General features: G+C 44.5%; 1 protein-coding gene and 1 long non-coding RNA gene across 4 annotated transcripts in view; one reads left to right on the top strand and one right to left on the bottom strand.

The window, feature by feature from the left end:
* The window catches only part of KLHDC10 (kelch domain containing 10), a 53,617-nt gene extending 43,152 nt beyond the window's left edge, over nucleotides 1–10,465 (top strand). For 2 of the 3 annotated variants that reach the window (XM_019646121.1, XM_019646120.1), the window contains exons 3-9: nucleotides 1,218–1,372; nucleotides 2,500–2,648; nucleotides 4,429–4,513; nucleotides 5,330–5,396; nucleotides 5,940–5,987; nucleotides 7,857–7,996; nucleotides 8,641–10,465. In XM_019646121.1, coding sequence (XP_019501666.1) covers nucleotides 1,218–1,372; nucleotides 2,500–2,648; nucleotides 4,429–4,513; nucleotides 5,330–5,396; nucleotides 5,940–5,987; nucleotides 7,857–7,996; nucleotides 8,641–8,850 — 854 coding nt within the window. In that variant the 3' untranslated portion in view covers nucleotides 8,851–10,465. The remainder of the gene's footprint in view (nucleotides 1–1,217; nucleotides 1,373–2,499; nucleotides 2,649–4,428; nucleotides 4,514–5,329; nucleotides 5,397–5,939; nucleotides 5,988–7,856; nucleotides 7,997–8,640) is intronic. The other variant, XM_019646119.1, reaches the window with a different exon arrangement.
* Nucleotides 1–18,437, bottom strand: part of LOC109384628 (uncharacterized) — a 32,269-nt gene extending 13,832 nt beyond the window's left edge. Inside the window, exons 1-2 of the long non-coding RNA XR_002124446.1 lie at nucleotides 17,544–18,437; nucleotides 16,444–16,499 (exon numbers count right to left, since the gene is read on the bottom strand). This is a non-coding gene — a long non-coding RNA (uncharacterized LOC109384628). The remainder of the gene's footprint in view (nucleotides 1–16,443; nucleotides 16,500–17,543) is intronic.
* Between the last annotated feature and the right edge of the window lie 336 nt (nucleotides 18,438–18,773).

Genomic DNA, 18,773 nt, shown 5'->3' with positions numbered 1-18,773 from the left:
TTGGGAGTTGCACGAGCCTGAGTTTGAATCCAGCTGCCTACCACTGACTTGCCAGATGATTTTTAGCTTCAAGTTCCTTAGCTTTAAAATGGGATGAATGATATCACAGAGGGTTCAACATCAAGTATCATGTATATGCTGGGCAGAATGTAGAAGCTCAACAGATGAGGTTCATAACGGTGGTAATAGCTGCTGAGCAGAGTACCTCACACACGTATCTGTTGAATCTTCACAGCATCCCTCCCATGCAGGTACTGGAATCACTACCATTGTACAAATCAGGACGCTGAGCCTTTAGAGAGACCCTCCGGGTATGGCCAAGCCTGCAGGCTCTGGAGCCAGACTGCCTGGGACTGAGTCCTAGCTTGGCAAGGTTCTCTTTAGGAAACCTTCAACAAGTGGGTTACACCACTCACCACTTCTATTTCATTGTGTATAAAAATGAAGATAATCATGTCCCTACCTCACAGGGTTATGGTGGAGTTAATTTAGAGAGATTAAATAACTTTCCTGAGGTCACATGGGGATTGAAACCCAGCTCTCAATGACTCCAGAGCCCATGCTGTTGACTCCTATACCATAGCAATCGAAGAATTGGTTAAAAAAAAAAAAAGCCATTGAAATCATACAGTATCGGCATTTTGAGAGTATTTGCCATCAGAGAGGGAAAGAAGGGTGAGTGTGTGTGTCTGGTGGCAGGAACCGAAGACACCAGAGTTGCCAACAAGATATTGGTGTTTCCTTTTATCTGGTGGAGGGAGGGTTAAGATGACAACCATAGTTTAAAATGTAGAGATTGTTCCCCTAGCAGAAATAGCAGGATCCTTTTACCTCGTCACCCTGAGTCCCACTGGGCCTCTGCTAAGGTGAAGATGGTGCTTCATTTTCCTCTGCTTTGCTGCGTACCTGGACTTTCTTGAGGCCGTGGTGTACCGTGGTCCATATCACTCAGTGTTGTTATACGCAGTATTTCATTAATTCCACAAATGCATACTGAATACATGTCACATACCAAACAGGGAGATACAGGATACAGTCCATATAGTGTGAATTAGACCGTTTTCTGCAGAACTTGGTAGTAGTTAGATGCCGGTGGTTCGAGCTGTCTTCTGGGAGCATGCAAGCAGACATGTTTTGTTTCTCATTATTCTGGGTTTCTGTGGGAACACATTGCAGGTAACTAGTACATAAAGGGATTTGTGCTTCTCCTCCCCCAGTTGTGCTGCATGGAAACAACCTGTTAGTGTTTGGAGGTACAGGCATCCCGTTTGGTGAGAGCAACGGCAATGATGTGCACGTCTGTAACGTGAAGTATAAGAGATGGGCATTACTCAGCTGTCGGGGGAAGAAACCCAGTCGTATATACGGACAGGTACCAATCTATGGCCAGTCACGGTGGCTGCATTTGTCTGGATTTTTCTAGTTCTGCGGATAATGTCAGAATTTTTATATTACTACCAATTTTTGTAATGGGGAATAAATTCACTGTGGCTAATATTTGATTTTTCAGTTCTCATGTGAAATGGTAATTTGTAAATCTGGTGGCTTCCGCCTTCTTTTCTTTCCCCACCGCCTCTCACTCTACTTCTAATCCAATTTAGGATTGTGATCTAGACCTGTATGAAAATTTCTGTAAATGTCAGGACCCCACCCCCACCTCAGCTCCCTCCCCCAGTGAAAGATTGGGCTACATAGGGTCCGAGTCCTGTCATCTTTAGAGTGACAGAGTTCTTTCAAGAGCTTCCTGACCTTAAGTAGCAGAGTAGATGATCCCTGCACATGGTTAAGATCTTGAGCTAAAACAGATTCTGTAGAGATTAGCTTCCAGTTAGGTTCCCGTACTTAGGTTTGAAGAGTTGTATCCCAAAAGATAGGAAACAACTCACCATATATCCTAGACCCTTTGAGAGAAATGGGCTAAGATTAAAACAACCCACCTTTGGCTTCATTCTCAGCTAGCTGGCATCAGTACTGATAAACAGCTTCTGAGCTGTGTGTAGAAGCACATACTGGAGAGTTCTGTATCCCACCACAGGAGGCATTGAAGCTCTAAGAAATCGCCATGACACTAGCCAAACTTACTTCAAAGAAGAGTGGTGGACAATGACCGCCAGCTTTAGATCTTACTTAAGGGATTCTGGTGGCTTGTTTTCCTATCTGCTCCTCCTTGAGGGCATTTTTCTTCAGACTGCTTAGAAAGAGAAGCAGCCTTCAGTGGAAATGATCTATAGACTCTTTGGTTGGCCAGGATCTCCTAAGGGTCATCTGACCCCCTTGCCTATCTAGGTCGAACTTGCTTTCCAGTTGAGCAAAGCTTTACCATTCTAAAAATAATCTCTGTGCTCTCTAAAATCTTTAGTCCTTTAAGGGTCTGGTATTTTAGAAGGTTAAAAAATATAAGTGAGTTTCAGAAAACCTGATTTTGGGGTATCTAATGAGTTCACATTTTTTAATACCGTGTTAACGAGTCAGTCTGGTTCACCTTTCCTCATTATCCAGGCCATGGCTATCATCAATGGCTCCCTTTACGTCTTTGGAGGGACAACTGGCTATATTTACAGCACAGACCTGCACAAATTAGATCTTAATACCAGAGAGTGGACACAACTGAAACCAAACAACCTATCCTGTGATCTCCCAGAAGAGAGGTGAGGTTCTAGGATTAGAGCATATTTACTGTTTCTTGCTAAGATTTGACTTTTTTCAGAATATTGGTAATGTGGTTTGAAGAAAACCCTCTGGCCTGGTTAAAATAGCTAACTGGCTGTTAGATCCCAGTTCAGCATTACAGAAGGGTCTTCCATTAGGGGAATGATATTTCCCGTTCAACTAGAGAATTTTTTTCATGTTATTTCCTCTTATATTTCAGTTTTTCTGCATTAGGAAGATAGTAACATTTTGAAGGGAAAACCAATGGTAACAATTTTAATGAAATTTCATATTAACAGGCAAAACAGTTACTTTCTAATTATTTCTTTATTTCCCTTCTTAACTTGTTTATTAGGATCCTTTGGCTCATTTACTCGCAGCTGTGTCCCCAGTACAGGGCACAGTGCCATGCCTATAGTGGTACTAAGTGAATGTTGATTGGATGGATGGATGATGGATGGAAGGGAAGAAGGAAGGGAGGGAGGGAAGGATGGAAGATGGGTGGGTGGGGCATTCATTTTAAGTGCTCTGTTAAACACTCAAACATTATGATTCTCTCTAGTTGCCTTCTAGACAGCAGCCCTAGATCTTTCACTTTTCTTTCCTAATAGCAGTTCCCTCTTCTTAGAATTAAACTCACTGGAAAACTTAAAGACATTTTGCCCTGTAGTTTAAAAGCAAAGACAGTAAACAATTTTTTTTATAAATTTTTCTTCCAGTTACCTGGGATTTTTTTTTAAACTTTATTGGGGAACAGTGTGTTTTTCCAGGACCTATCAGCTCCAAGTCAAGTCGTTTTCAATCTAGTTGTGGAGGGCACAGCTCACTGGGCCATGTGGGAATCGAACCGGCAACCTTGGTGTTACGAGCACTGTGCTCTAACCAACAGAGCAAACCGGTGGCCCAGTAAACAATTTTTTATTCATTCTATTTAGAATAATCCAGTATCTCTTTGTTGCCTTTAAACAAAATGGCATATAGATGCTAAGAAAGAATTTATCTTTATTTAGTATGTTAGTGGGCTAACTATTGCAGAATTACTATGAGAGGACTTGGGAGATGATGGACTGTTACTGGAATAATCTTGATGTAATTTATTTGATCAGCACCAGGACCTTCAGGGAAAGGAGGAGATAGATTAAGTTTTCAAAGCATTTTCACATGGTTGCCTTCTTTGAATCATTTTCGGGACATATAAGTTGTTTCAGCTTGGAGCTAGACTGCTTGGATAAAAGTTCTGGTAGGCGTTTTTTTTCTTAATTTAAACACCCACAGTCTAGGGTTTCTAATTAAATGTAAGCAGATCACCTTTTAAATCTCTATAATAATTTCCCCCCTTATACAAAGTTATCACAAAAATATTATAGCAAATTTAGAAAATACAAATGAGGAAAAAAAAAATCTGAACTCAGAGATAACCAGGGTCAACATTTTGGATGTAATCTTACAGTCGTTTTCTTTGCATATTTGTGTAACTATAAATTTTTAATGGGATTATAGCCTATCTGCTCTTATATAACTTTTTTTTTTCAGTTAATGACACGAAACCAAGGTCTCAATATTATTAATCATTCTCTATACCTACATTCTTATTGGTTGCATATTAATTCATTTTATGTGTTTTCTGTAATTTATTTAACCAATTTACTATTATTCAACACTTAGGTTAGTTCTAATCATTTATTATTATAAATAACGATGCAATAAAAAGCCTTGCTGCTGAATCGTAGGTAGATCACTTTTCACTTAATTATAAATGTTTTTTATTGTGTATTTCAGATACAGACATGAAATTGCACATGACGGGCAGAGGATTTACATCTTGGGAGGTGGCACTTCCTGGACAGCTTATTCCTTAAACAAGGTATGTTTTTTAAAAGGGAGGGAGAAGGCTAGAGAGAGGCATGTCTCACACTAAGCAAGATAATTCTGTTACTGTAGATATCTTACATTTTGAAAAAGTTCTTCATCCACCCCTATTTTGTGTTACATGCTCTTTATAAGCTTGAGCTCTGTGCCTCTGATAGGCTCCCCAGTTGACAGCTGAATCATGACACACTGAAAATACTTTATGAAAATTATCCCCTGATGCTGGATGAGGAAAGTAACTAAAAGGAAGACACAGTAGGTTGCAGGGAGCAGCTAATTAGCGTTAGAACCAGGATGCTCAGAATGTCACACCCCTCTCACCACCGGTGCTGTCTATCTAAAAAGAACAGGCATTTTCAGGGCTCCACGTCACGAACTTTAGGAAGCTGGGCTCTGAAGGGCTTTTCTTCATCCCTGTGGTATTTCTAAATGCCACATATTTGTGTAACTATAAATTTTTACTGGGATTATAGCCTCTCTGCTCTTATATAACTTCATCCCTGCCGCATTCCCATGGAATTGTCCCCGGGGAAAGCTACAGTCGGCTACAGAGCTGGTCGACTTTGGAGCCGGAATGTCTTCGTGGACAAAACTGCATCCCATGTTTTCTTACCAACATTTGCTTTTTTTTCTGTTATAAAAACGATGCATGTTTATTGTAGGATATATGGGTAGGTTTCAGAATACCAGCTCTTTACTTCATTGTTCCTGTGAGGTTTTAAATATTGAGATCATACGTGTGCTTAATTTTCAACTGTTTCATTTAATGTTTTGACTTATATTAGAATCTCCTTTTTTTCTCTCTTTCTAGATTCATGCTTACAACCTTGAAACAAACGCATGGGAAGAAATTGCAACAAAACCCCATGAAAAAATAGGTACATTTATGATATTGATTCATTTATCTTTAACAAGTGTATTTTATACTTTTACTTGTTTTGGAAGGGAAAGTTAATTGTATTGAGTTATATGACAAGTGAAACATCTGTTGAAGTGGTATCAGAAATTACTTGTATTCTTTAACCCAATTATTATTCTTCCTCAGCAACTGTGCAGAGACTTTTAATGGGGATTGTTGAGTTCTGGGGAAATGGGAAATGTGGGTGGGATAAGAAATAGGCACCTCAATCAAGATCTCCCTGGCTCTTTGTGGGGAAAAGGGCTGCGGAAAGCCACTAGTAACCCCTGCCCCCTGCCACCCCACTTTGTTTCCCTGGCACCTTAACATTGTATTGTTATGAGACTTCTGATGGCTTTATGGTAGTGTAAAATAAGAAAGGATGGAAAGGACTAGTCAATGTTGGTTTAATGCAACAAAGGGACTTTTTCAATGAGTTACTCATAGTATGTCTTTTGTTATATCAACGTGATTCCTGGTCTTTCTGTGAATAATGGAATTTCTGTGTTTATGTGTTTGGCAGGTTTTCCTGCAGCTCGAAGATGTCACAGTTGTGTTCAAATAAAAAACGGTAAGGATCCTAAATAACTTTCTGGTTCCATTTTTGTAATTTTGTATGCTGAGAAGGTCTTACTTCTTCATAAGAGCTCCTTAAAAGAGGCATAACTTAGGGCCTAAGAGTCTATTCCTTGTAGTTTAAACTTAAAGGGAAATCCATATAGTTATGCCTTTCTGGGCAGTTTTCATGAAGTAAACTAGTATGGTGTTTGGGTTCCCTCGGTTATCAGAGAACTCAAAAATCAGCGATAAATAAGCTTTTATTATCACACCTGATCTTTCAGCATCCCCCACTCCCCCCCCCCCAATAATGTCTGTGGTTTTGGTGGGAAATACTAATAGTCCCGATATACAATAGAGACCTCAGTGGACATTATATTAAAATTGTACTAACTCCTTCAGAGTGTTATTTCATAAAGTGTATTCTGTTTTCTTCCTGACACCAAGTAGGACTCTTAGCTCATTCTTTGGTTATATTACAACACAGGCATTGTATGGCTTCCGAAAGCGGCTGCAGCGACTTTATCTAAGTGTAATAAATGAGTCCTTTTTGGGTACCCTTCCTGTCTTTTAATTTACAGCTTATTTTATAGTTTGATATAGTGCCTTAAGTTTTTTTCTGGGAGGAAGTTGCGTATAAATGAGTTTGATAGCCTGTATCCTTTCAGCAGCTTAGTTCTGATTTTATTAGGATTATGCTGCCAGCTCTAGTATGGAGGTTCTTTTTATTATGCTTCTGCTTTTTGGATAAGATTTATAGCATTGTTCAGCTTTGCCTCTCTAAGAACGGACTGTACTTTTCTTGAATCCTAGCCAAAAAGGTTTCCAGTGTATTTGATAGTTTAATTAAGTATTGACTTGAACTTGATCTAGACCTGAATTATGACATCTATTCATTTGATTCTTGGAGGCCAAGCACCATACAAGCGGAATTCAGCCTTAGTTCTGGGCATTTAGTAAGAAGGTTCACATAGCCTTTGTTACAAGTTTTCTAATTAGTTATAACTAACTGATTTTAGAAAAACAAAACCAAAAAAACAACAACAAAACCTTTAATTTCGGGAAGGTTTTAGTCCTGACAGAAATAGCCATACAGATCAAACGGGGCTTCAGACTGCCCTCTTTGGACTGAAGAAAGCTTGGAAGAACCTCTTTTGTGCCCCCAAACTGAGCATTGCAGCAAATGTTCCTCTCAGGTTAAATGTCTACACAGAGAACGTTTGTTGCTATGGGCAGATAAATGTCTACCCTTCCCCAGATGTTATTTAAGAGTTCACAAACCGGTGGCCTGCAGATGTGTTTTGTTTGGCTCATGTGTGTATTAACAGTTTTTGAATTAGTGGCTACCCCTTAAAAATCAAAGTGTTTCACTTTTTAAGAAATCCAGATTTGCAGTTTCTCGTGAAAATTTGCAAGAGGTGGCCATTGCTGACCCTAAGTCCTGCATGGTGTTGATCCGCCGGAGCTGCGTTGCCATCTCCCCCTTCAGAGCGTGTGCGCTCCCGTTTGTTCCCCGCGCCCCGTTTGTTTGTTTTCCGTGGACCTTCTTGCTCATTACTTTCTATGCCTGGTACCTATAGGTATTTGAATTTGAGAACTGAGATGTGAAGCTCTGCCTCTCTAAGAATGGAGCTGTACTTTTCTTGAATCCTAGCCAAAACGGCTTGCACCCTTAGGCGCAGCCAAGATCCCAACATAGTGTCCAAACTCTATGGAGGGACAAGACAGCAGCAGAAGAGGCCCGCCCAGCTGGAGTCCTCTGTGGAACGGGGAAGTGCACTGACCTGGGCCCAGGTCAGCTGGGCGTGGGAGCTGCCACGGAACATGCTGTGGCCCTGGCTCATTTCCTTTGTGTGATCGTGGCTTTCTCTTTTCTTGATAGATGTGTTTATTTGTGGGGGCTATAATGGAGAAGTGATCCTGGGAGATATCTGGAAGTTGAATCTGCAGACGTTTCAGTGGGTAAAGCTCCCAGCTACCATGCCAGAGCCTGTGTATTTTCACTGTGCAGCGGTTACACCAGTAAGTTCTAATTTTCATATCTCCCTAATGTAGTTGCAGATGCTAAAGAAATCTTCTGAGGAATATTATTATAATAGCAAGAAAAAAGGATTCAGATAGTAGCAAATCTTGGATTAAGAATGTGTTTTAAAACTTTCTCCCAAAGCTAGCTCTTGTGAAAACAGGACAGAAAACAAAACCAACACATCATATGCAAGTATAAAAGAGCAGCATAAATGTAAAAGAAATGCTGCACCTGGAATCCAGGCCCTGATAGTGATATCAAAGGGCTTTCCGGGGAGGGCAGGACAGTTTTATCCCAGGATGCCATGTTAGTGAAGATCCTACTCGTTTTTTGAACGCGAAGACCTTGATTTTCATCTCTGTATTCCCAGTTTTCGGCACAATGGATACTTAGTACAGTCTTCCTTCAATGTTTGTTGAAGTTGTTGAAGTAAAAAAAGAAACCTGTAGTTTTTTCCTTAGGAACACATTCATTATTTACACCAGCCTTGGTCCCTGCGCTATGGTGGGATCAGTGAGAAATTCTTTGTTTCACCTCATCCCAGTTCAGCCTACTGTGAAGTTTTTTGCTGACTCTTCAGCCTCAGGATCTGTTTGTCACCCATTTGATTTGATCGTCTTTGACTGCCATTTGTTCATAGGCTGGTTGCATGTATATTCACGGAGGAGTGGTGAACATCCACGAAAACAAACGGACTGGGTCATTGTTTAAGATCTGGCTGGTGGTACCTAGCCTGCTGGAACTGGCATGGGAGAAGCTGCTCGCGGCCTTCCCTAACCTAGCAAACCTCTCCCGAACACAGCTTCTGCACCTTGGACTCACACAGGGACTCATCGAGCGCTTGAAATGAGGATTTCTGGACTGTTCACTGATACTGGAAATGTTAACTTAAAGAGACTCCTTTATTTATGGGCAGTGTAGAATGTGCTACAAAGAGGATTGGTTACCCTGATCAAGGCCTTATTCAGAAAATACATCAGATGCCTTTCTGTACATTGATTCTAAGTTTATGGAATCTCACTTTCCCTTGTGCTTCTTTGCTTCTCTCCCTCCCGCCCCAGCACACACGCACACACTCACTTATTCACATGCTCCCTCTTCCTTGATGAAGTTAAAGTAACGTCTGAAAGACCTTAATAATGTTATGAATCAAGATGAGATAAACAGTTTTTTAAAGGAACTCTGAACAGATGACCATGTCAGCCAGTGCTCTATAAATTAAAGCAACATCATGAACGAAAACAAAAATGAAATTAAAAAATTTTAAATCCTGCAACACCAAGACGTTTTGGGGATACAGCAAGAAGGCTTGAGAACCTTGCAGGCTATCTGTAAAGCTAGATGTTTAACTTACCATTTTCAAAGAGACGTCTAATCAAGGAACTAGATCTAACGGCAGCAGAGGTCGACCTCTTGCTGCATAGGTACCTACACCTAATTTTTGACTTTGGAGGAAAGTTAACCAGCTCAGCAACTCTTCATTAGTGATTTCTTTTCTCATCCTTATGGTGCCAGCAATGGTTAGAGTTGGCTTGTCAAAAGACTTACGTGTGTGTCGTAGCTGTGCTGTCTCTTGTCTCTCTGAGAAATTATGAGACCAAGAACATCTCGAATCAAGAAACTTATGGTGGCAAGAGTCCTTCGTTCTGAGCAGTTTTGAAATTCTCCCAAGTTCATCAATGGTTTCAAGTATCTCTTTGGCGTCTTCTTCATGGGGAACTGCAGACCCTAAATATGTGGCACCAATGCCATGGGACATAAATGTAAGCTCGCGAGAGGCCAGAGCAGAGCGTTGCCGCGAGGGCTGCTGCTCTGGGCTGTGATCTTTGCCTGTCACGTCAACCATTTCCTTCCAGAGCTTGTTTTTTTTCCAACTCTGGGACGCATGCCTGCCATTTTCTTAGGCGACAGGTTTGATCTCTAGAAAGCCAGTTGGCCCTTGCTTTTTCTCTTAGCTTATTGCCTCCTTTTCTGTCTGCTTCAGTGTGCACGGTGCTGTTATTGTCTAGTAAGTGGATAAAAGGTCTTACGGGGAAAAGCCACAGGTCATCCTTCCTGAAGAACTAAGTATCATTTAACAAACTCTTATGAGGAGGGAATGCAGCTTAGGATCATTCGCTTTTTGGTGTGAAATTTTTAGTCCTGGTTTGTTTTGTGTTGTTTTTTTAGTCCTGAAAAAGAAATGACCTAAATTTTCAAGTGCTTCGCCATCAGGCTGTTAGAGCGGTGCAGTGAGTCGCTAGCCCTGTGCGTTTGGAAGGCCTGAGGTGTACCAAAGGTGCTGTCACACACAGGAGGACACAGTGCTGATTGTCCCTTTGGTCACCTCGCAGCAGGAGGCTCAGATGGGGATTTAGGACACGTTTTTCCTTTAAGTGCCTCTTTTTCACTTAGCTTTTTTTTCCCCCCCACCAAGATTTTATTGGGGGTTTGGGGGAGGGAAACAGTGTTGGGGAATTGGGGAAGGGGAACAGCCAAGTTGTTGTCCTTCAATCTTCGTAGTGGAGGGCGCCAGTCACCATCTGGCTGCCCGTCGGCAGCTCGTGGCCTCCTAAGCTCAAGATGCGGTGTTCAATCTTAGTTGCGGGTGGGTGTAGCCCCCATCAAACAGGCAATCTTGTTGTTATACCAGCTGAGCCATCCTGCCACCTTTTGGTAGCTCAGTGACAGCTCAGCTCGGGCACAGAGTCACTGGCCCTTTCACTTAGCTTTTAAAGTTACTCTTTTTCCTTCATCCCAGAAGGGATCACTTTAGCTCATGTGTGGATTTAAAGTCACCTTTGAGTTATGGCCAGAAAATTACTATCTCGTGTTCTTCTGGGGAAGATAAAACTGTGGCCTCTAGACTTGGACTCCTAACTTCCAGGCCTTATTATAGCATCCCATCCATGTTGGGTTGAGTTCATGGAGACTGTTCAACAAGGTCTTGTAACAACCATTCATCTGTGAGTTTGGGTCCTTTTGGGGAGAGTGAGGGGTGCGGGAGAGGCAGGAAAAGGAGCACCTTCTTAAGATGTCCCACCCCCATCTTTCCATGACCAGTCTGTTTGGCATTTAACCTTTTACCACCCGCTGCTGGGCGTGCTGCAATGAGGAGTTCTCTCCAGAGCAAGTCAGTCTGAGCAGCCCCACTAGTTCAAAGCAAAGCTTTGCTGCCCAACTCCAGCCTGTCCTCTGGATTATTGGTGGAAATATATCCAGAATTAAACAAGTCACACTGTCTAGCGTGGCGAAAGGATTTTTGTCATAGATTTATTATGTAGGGATCAAAGACTGATTTCATATAAGGGGTCACCAGGCGTTTTAGTCCATGTATAACTAGCTTGTACAGTTATTCTTGAACTTTTAACTCTTAATTCCCAACACTGTTACTTGATTTGGGGACGTTTATGCCTGCTGCTTCTCTGCCTCTTTGAGGTACCCCCAGGCATCTTACTGCAGTCCTATAAACTTAAGTGCAATATATAGAAACACATATGGGTATATACAGATTATATATAGGGAGGGTGTGACTGTAAAGCAGTGAAACTACTTTTTTGTGTCTGTCTTGGGGAGGCCAGCTCATTACTTTTAGAGACAAGCTATACCAAGAATTGAGATGTGATCGGCCGGCTTAAGCCAACTCTTCGTAAAGCTGGATTTTCAAGTCCGTGTTTTCTTATTCCATTTCTGGTTCCTTGAGCTTCTCAGAGTTGAGACTTTCCCCAGTCTTCTTTGTACTATCTTATGTTTGCATAGCTTCCTACATTTCTTTGCCCAGCAGCAAGGAAGTCTATCTGTGAGTTTTCTAAATAGAGAATTAAAACCTAATATTTAATAGTATCAATTCTCCCCTGTATATACTAATTTATCTGTGAATGTCATACTTTATTAAATAAAGAAAATCATGCTTTCTTCATTGAATAAAGTATTTTCCACATTCTGGAAAAAAATCTATAAACCAATATAGAATAGATGGGATTTTTAACTGTTTTTCAGGGGCCAAACTGAAACCCTTTCCACTGGCAGAAATCTTCTTTTTTCAGGGCCTTAGTGACATGATGTAAAAAATTTGCTCTAAACTATTCATGTCTATTACATAGACAGATTTTAAAATACAATAATAAACATTAACATGACTAAGCAAAAGGCATAGTAACAGTGACCTTTGGTTACCCAGAGTAGCAAGACGAAAAGCACAGATCATTGGAATCCACAGATAATCAGTGTTTCAACTTTTCTATTAAACCATTGACTCATATGTAGTTCTTTCTCCCTGCTCCTCTCGCACAGGCACCTCCTCTCCAATGGAGTGGGGCTAATGAGTAGTTAGAAGTGGGAAGGGAAGACTCACGGAGGAGCTGGACGCCAGCAGACATGTAAGCAGCCCGATTAGCTGTGGTTGGTCAATCTGTGGACAGCTGTGGAATGCTGGAATTAGGCCCCAGGGGTGGTGATCCTGAGTTTAGATGTTACTCCTCACTCCTCTGCTTTGGCATAGTCTCCGGCCCTGATTTCTAGTCTGTCTCTCCTCTAACCACCAAAGAACTCTTAGCACCTGTGGGAAGACAAAGCGAAGCACGATGCAGATGACGCCCATCCCTTGAACCCGTTTCTTTGGCTCTTCACAGATACTGCTTTCCCGCTGTTTTTGCAGGAGCCTCGTTTTTTTCCTGAAGTAACCTTTTCCAGCCATAAAACTTGGCATGCAGGAAAGGTTGAATTATCCTCTAAGACTCTGTTGGTCTTCACTCTGTAAAACCACTTTGTTTTTAGGTGGTCTTGCAGATGCATAGAAAGTAGCACAGGTCCCTGAATTGCCCGCCTGCCTGCCTGCCAGCACTCTGCTGTAGCACAAAAAGCCATTTTCCTTAGTCTTCATTGCTCTGGCATTGAGCTCCAGGATGGAGGAGGGCTTATGGTCCCATGACCATAAGCTCCCAAAACTAGTCACCCTTCGCTTGAACTGCTTTGTTTCCCCAAATACCTTGGAACTCTAGGGGTGTTGGCAGGGCCTGAGGTGGGCTCCGCAGAGTTCCGTACTCTCCGCATGCGTCCCCAACAGAGCACGCCCAGCGGTGGCATCTCCCGTCTAAGGTCCTTAGATTCGGTGGAAAGCGACCTCTTCCCCCATCTGGTGTTATGAAAAGAAGTTCTGAGTTGTGCTTCAAAAGTGGTGCCATCTTTTTAGTATAATTTTCATTTTTTTTATTTTTTATTTTTATTTTTTTCACTTTTTAGAAGTTTTTTAAAGGCCCTGCCTAGTCAGTGTACAGGAGCCAGAGGCGGTTCCACCTTAGTAATTGCTGTTGTACTAGTTGCACATTTAGAATACAAAGGAGGCATCAGAAACACAGTGACTTTCTCTAAAGCCACTTCCTCGTACAGAGTCTGAGCAGGGACAGTGCCAGGCACCTCCCTGTAAAGGCATCGGCCAATGAGGACTTGACTGGAAGAACCCAGGCAAGAAAGGGAACCCTCTCTCACAGGCAGCCTGTGAGGGGTGATCCTGGGCTGGGCCCTTCGTACAGGGTATGTTTAGGCCACACACGATGCTCGCCTTACTATGAAGCTATTGCCACAGTCCTGTTAAATAGTGGAAGTCCCTTTGCAGTCTGGTGTGCATGCCGTATGATCAGGACAGCTTCTCCACCTTCCCTGATTTCCTCCAAGCAGGTCGGAAATATAGTGAATTTACCCTAAAATGTCCAATCTGTATTTATGTACCTTGTCAGTGTTTTGCTGTTGGTTTTCTAAAACAATCTGATCAATAAATCTTATCCGAGTCTGTCTGGTTCAAGGCCAGCTTGATTGTCTGATGGTAATTTGTGTGTGTGAACTCACCTATGTGACCTAAGCATCAATCCTACCCTCCTCCACTACCTCCTTTATCACTCCCCCCACCTCCCGCCTCCCCCAGCGCGCCAGGGTCCACTTTTCTCTATAATATCTGTGGGTCATCCACCTTCCACCTCCACCCACTCTGGGCTCCTCTCTGCTTACCATCTGAAACTCCTAGACACACAATAGTCCCCTCAGCAGAGCTCGGCTCCCTCAGGACGTCAGCAAGGATGTGGCTGTGGGGTAGGTCACACCCCCTTTTACTGCCCCGTCCTATATAGTCCCCAAACCACCACGAGGCAAGTTTGTATGTAGGTATCAACCCTTTTCGGAAGGTCAGAGGAGCTGCTGAGAATTGAAAGGAAAAATGTGAACCTTTACATACAGAGTCATGATTCTCTTTGTGATTCAAGAGAAAAGCCCCAAAGCAGCTGAGACTTCCGTAGGGGTCCTTTGGGGATGAAAGCACAGTTCCTAGTTCTGGCTTTGGTCTTCCGGAAGCTTTCCTCCCCAAAACCTCTACTTTGTGTCACTTCACTCTCTAAAGGATCCCCTTCCCCAGCAGTACTTGTCCCTGGTCTCTTGAGTCTGTAGTAGGTGTGAACACCAAGCCTGGTCACTTTTAAGTGATCCTTCCAGAAAGGTACATGTGCCTCTGATTTTTAATTGTTTCCATTGACAAGCTATTGGATCAGATACACCTTCCAGGACAAATAATCTTAGATGTTACAAGATAAATCTACGAGGAGGAAAAGGTACAATGTCTAGTTCATAATTAATTTCTGAGGCTTCCCTACATTTATGATGCAGGGCAATTTTATTTCCTTTGGTTTGTTTCTCTTATCTCTTCTAAAGTATACACCCCTCAGACATACCAGGAAAAGGAAATAGATCCTCTGCCTTTTAGACTTTAGACCAGCCAGAGCTTTGAAATGAATTCCTGTTTGTATCTGATTTGGCTTTTGAATAAGGCCCATCTCGGCTGGGGAAAGAGGTTTTAGTGGCTTAGTAGATTTGGGTGGTTTTGTTCTTCTAGTTGCATGTATAAAATTCTAGTTTGTTGAAATTCTGTTACTCAGCCATTATAACTGAACAGCACAACCACGTTCTCTCGCAATTATTCTTCTGCAGTAATTGTCTGAGAGGAGAGGACATGGATAAAACCATCCAGTTGCCACACTACCTTTAAAAGCAAGGCCCAGGTTCCAGACCAGCGCGAAACTATGGTGTTTTCGGCAGTGATTGAAACGTTCTATCATTTCACCGTCCAATAGGGAGTAGCCACTAGCCACTGGCTACTGAGCACTTCAAATGTGGTTAGTGTGACTGAGGAACTCAATTTTAAACTTGACTTAATTTATTTAAATGTAAATAGCCGCATGTAGCTAGTGGCTACTTATTTGATAGTGCAGTTCTAGAAAGAGCTGACTTACAGAGTTGGGAGACCAGGGCCTCCATTTTCTTTCCCCTAAAATGAGGCTAATAATAGTAACCCGTCCCTTGACATTGTTGTGTGGCTTAAATGAGTAGATATGTGTAAAGTGCCTAGAGCGATGCCCGGCATGTAGTAAGCATGATTAGGTATTTCTTATTATTGCTCTCCAGTTGATGGAACAAGAAGTATTTACTTAAAATTACAGAAGTTACCGATAAAGAAGTTAAATACAACATAAGAGGATGAGGCAGGGGAGACAGAGTGATGTAAGTGAGCTAAATCCTCATCTTCCACAGCAGGAAGGTAATATATATTGAATGTCTCAAGTTCAAGCAATAATCAGGAAAGCATATTAATTAGAGATATAAAGGAAGGTATCCCCAAAAAAACAGCCCAAATTGCTAACAGTAGTGAGATGACAGGTGGGGAGATGAGAAAGGACTGCAGTAGGGACTGCTGTTTTTTGTTTGTTTTCCTTTTTCCCCCTTTATAAACCAGAACTCTTCACAGCTCTTTTAATTTTATCTCCTCTTCAGGATACTGTAAATCTGGGTCCTTTCTGAACAAGTCAGATTATAAATGATTGGGTGATTCAAAGGGTAGGTGGGGCTGGAGTATTAGTATGTTTAAGTTCTTCATTGATCAGATGTAGCCTGACTGGTATTTGGGAATCTTTGATTTGGAAGTCAATCTCGGAAGCTAGTAGAAAGAAAGAGTGCAGGGAAGGAGAGAGGAAATTGTTTGAAAATACACAATCTCTCAAGATGGAAGTGTGATTTTATCCTGTCACGTAGAGCCTATCCCTCACTATCCTGTCCATTCATAAAATCAAGCAAGAACAGTATTCCAGGGCAGAAGCATTTTCTTTCATAAACTCCACGAAGTGAGAGGACAGAGGGTTGTTTAGTGATAGACAAAGCAGATGGGCAAATCCACCCATCCCATACTGGCCTAGGGTCTGGCCTCAAAGTCGCCAATTCAGAAGGGAGACATTTTTCTAAGATTCTCAAATACACAGTGTGTCCAAGCTCCCCTCCCGCAGTCAGCTCAACAGGAAGGCCTCAGCAGCTCACGTTGGAAGGAAGGTGCCAAGCCCTGCTCGGTCAGCAAGGGCAGTAACCGGCCCAGCCCACACCGGGGCTAGGGAGGAAAGAAGGACAGGGACAGATGAGAGCTGTGGCCACTTACTATTTCAGGAACTCAACACCAAGCCAGGAGCTTCAGAGCGGTATCGCAGATGGCAACTGTGAAAGGCAGAGGAAGCAACTGTCATTGTCTGTGTCACCATAGAGGGGACAGACTAATCAAGTCATCTTTCTTGAACTTTCTACGTAAAGCTGTCTGGCTATTGGAGCTGAGGTGGCAGTCCCTGTGACTGCCCAAGGGTGTTTGCAAAATCTGCCCCGTCCCACTACAACGGAGCAAACTTATTTGCCCTGAGAACCGCAAAGGACTACATCCAGGCATGTGGGGGCTTATTTACTTCCTAAGGCTCATCCTGGAGGAACAGATAGAGGTGAACTGAAACCGCCAAGTCAGATCTTTGTTCAGGATGGCAGCATCTGCCCCTTGCTCCCCGTGCACTGCCCACCAGACTCCCTGGAGAGTAGGTGGCCAGACTTGCCACCCACAGAGACATGCGTGACCCATATGAATGCCAACCTTAAGGTTGCTCAGAGCGCATGTCCCCGAGGTGCGTTAGAGAATTAGGACTGGGACCCCAGCCCCGTCTGACCTCACAACTGCAGGGCCAAGCCTCTCTACCTCCCGGCATGTCAGCCAAGCATTCTCATGGTCCGTTTTCTCCTCAGCAAACCTTGGTGGTGGAATAGAAGCCTGGAGGTCTTACCCCATTTCACAGATTGCTGGGCCAAGACAAGCCAACTTAAGTGGCTTGCCACGGTGGTTACCCAGATCCCCAAAGCCCAGGAAAGGGTGGCTCTGCCTGCAATTCTGAGAGGTTTCCTTCGTAAGAAATGTCACCCTATGGACGGGGCCTATTTGCTGGCGACGGGTCGTTAACCACGAGAAGATGGAAGATGGAGACAGGCGTCTGGAGAACCGCATCCCCTCTGGCCGCCCGGAGTGGGCGGTTCCGCCGGCAGCTCCGGGCTGGGGCGGGAGGGCCAGGCTGGGAACTTTAGATCGGGGCGGGGAGGGGGCACTGGGGCTACAGTTGCCGAGTGGGGTCCCCGAAACGTCGCCTCCCCTCCCGGAGTGAGATCCCCACAGCCCTCCGCCCCGGCCTTGGCCCGGTTGGGCCGGGGCCGGACGTCCGCTGCACGTACATGGCTGGGCAGTCAGAGTCGAGTTTGTCCAACAGCAGCACGATAGCGGCACGATGGCCTGGTGCTGGTATCCAAGCGTCGGGAAGAGCCGGCCCGGTGGCTTCTCTGCCTCCCCCTAGCGGGGAGTGGGGGCCGGCGGAGCTCCGCCAGGAGGGGGCGACCGCGCCCGGCTCCCGGGCCCTGGACCGCCCGCGGGGCTGCGCCTGTCCTGGGGAAAGTGGGGGGACCGGCTGGGAAGCCCGGGGCTGGCGCTCACCCCTCTGCGCCAGTGAGGACCAGCATCTGGGACGCGCCAGCGCCGTCCCGGTTACGGCCCTGCCTTCAGGGACCCAGCTCACAGGGAAGGAAACCGGAGTAACTGGGAGCTGCTTGACAAAGACAAGCTAGGGAAAGCCTTGCTGAGCATCCAGTGAACGTGCACGAGGGGCTAGAAAGCGCGCGGTGAAGAATATTTTATTACATCAGGGACCCAGAGCCTTCCAGAAAGTCCTGGTATCTTCTGGAAGGGAGAGGAGCCGTGTGGCAGGAGCAGGGCGAGCCCAGGGGAAGAGGCCTGGGAGGCGAGGACGGAGAGGCAGGCCGGGTCAGAAGATGCAGCAGATGTGGCTTTTATTCTAAGAGCGGCGGGAAACTGTAAGCCCGAGAACACAAAACGATGCCTCTGGCTGCCGCAGGGAGGGCGCAAGAGAAGTAGGCCTCTGTTAGGAGGCCTGGGCGGTGGTCCAGGCACGGGGAGGGCCCTTTAGGCCGGGGCGCAGAGCAGGGCTGGATTTCAGACCCCAGCAGGGCGCCCTGCTGTAGTGAACAACTGCCCAACTCTGAGCAGAGGCCCAGCAACCTAGGGCCGCATCCCAAAAGCTTTGCTAACACCCAGCACAGGCAGGGAGGGAGACAGCACGAGAGGAAGGGGAGGCTGATACGGAACTTGTGGGGAGAAGGTGGGGGGGGGGCTAGCCAGAGGCACCTCCAGACTAACGCTGCCCTAGAGCCCAGAGCCCCCCTCTGCAGCCCCCACCGCGCCTAGCTCCAGAGGTTCTCAGGATGGAGGGGGGCGAGCCACCCTGAACCGGAATGATCTGGTTTAGAGCGCCGGCTTTCCCTCCTCCCTTTCCCCCGCCCACCGTCCTCCCTGCCGCAGCGACAGGCTGGTTTTTGCCGCAGTCCCTGACCAAGGTAAACAGAGGAGGGAGAAGGGAAAGAATGCTCAGTTTCCATGGCAACCTGAGGGCA

The sequence above is a fragment of the Hipposideros armiger genome, unplaced genomic scaffold (genome assembly GCF_001890085.2).
Source record: "Hipposideros armiger isolate ML-2016 unplaced genomic scaffold, ASM189008v1 scaffold_97, whole genome shotgun sequence".
Classification (NCBI taxonomy): Eukaryota; Metazoa; Chordata; class Mammalia; order Chiroptera; family Hipposideridae; genus Hipposideros; species Hipposideros armiger.
Note: the sequence above shows the minus strand (reverse complement) of the source record. Positions and strands in the feature narration are given on the sequence as shown.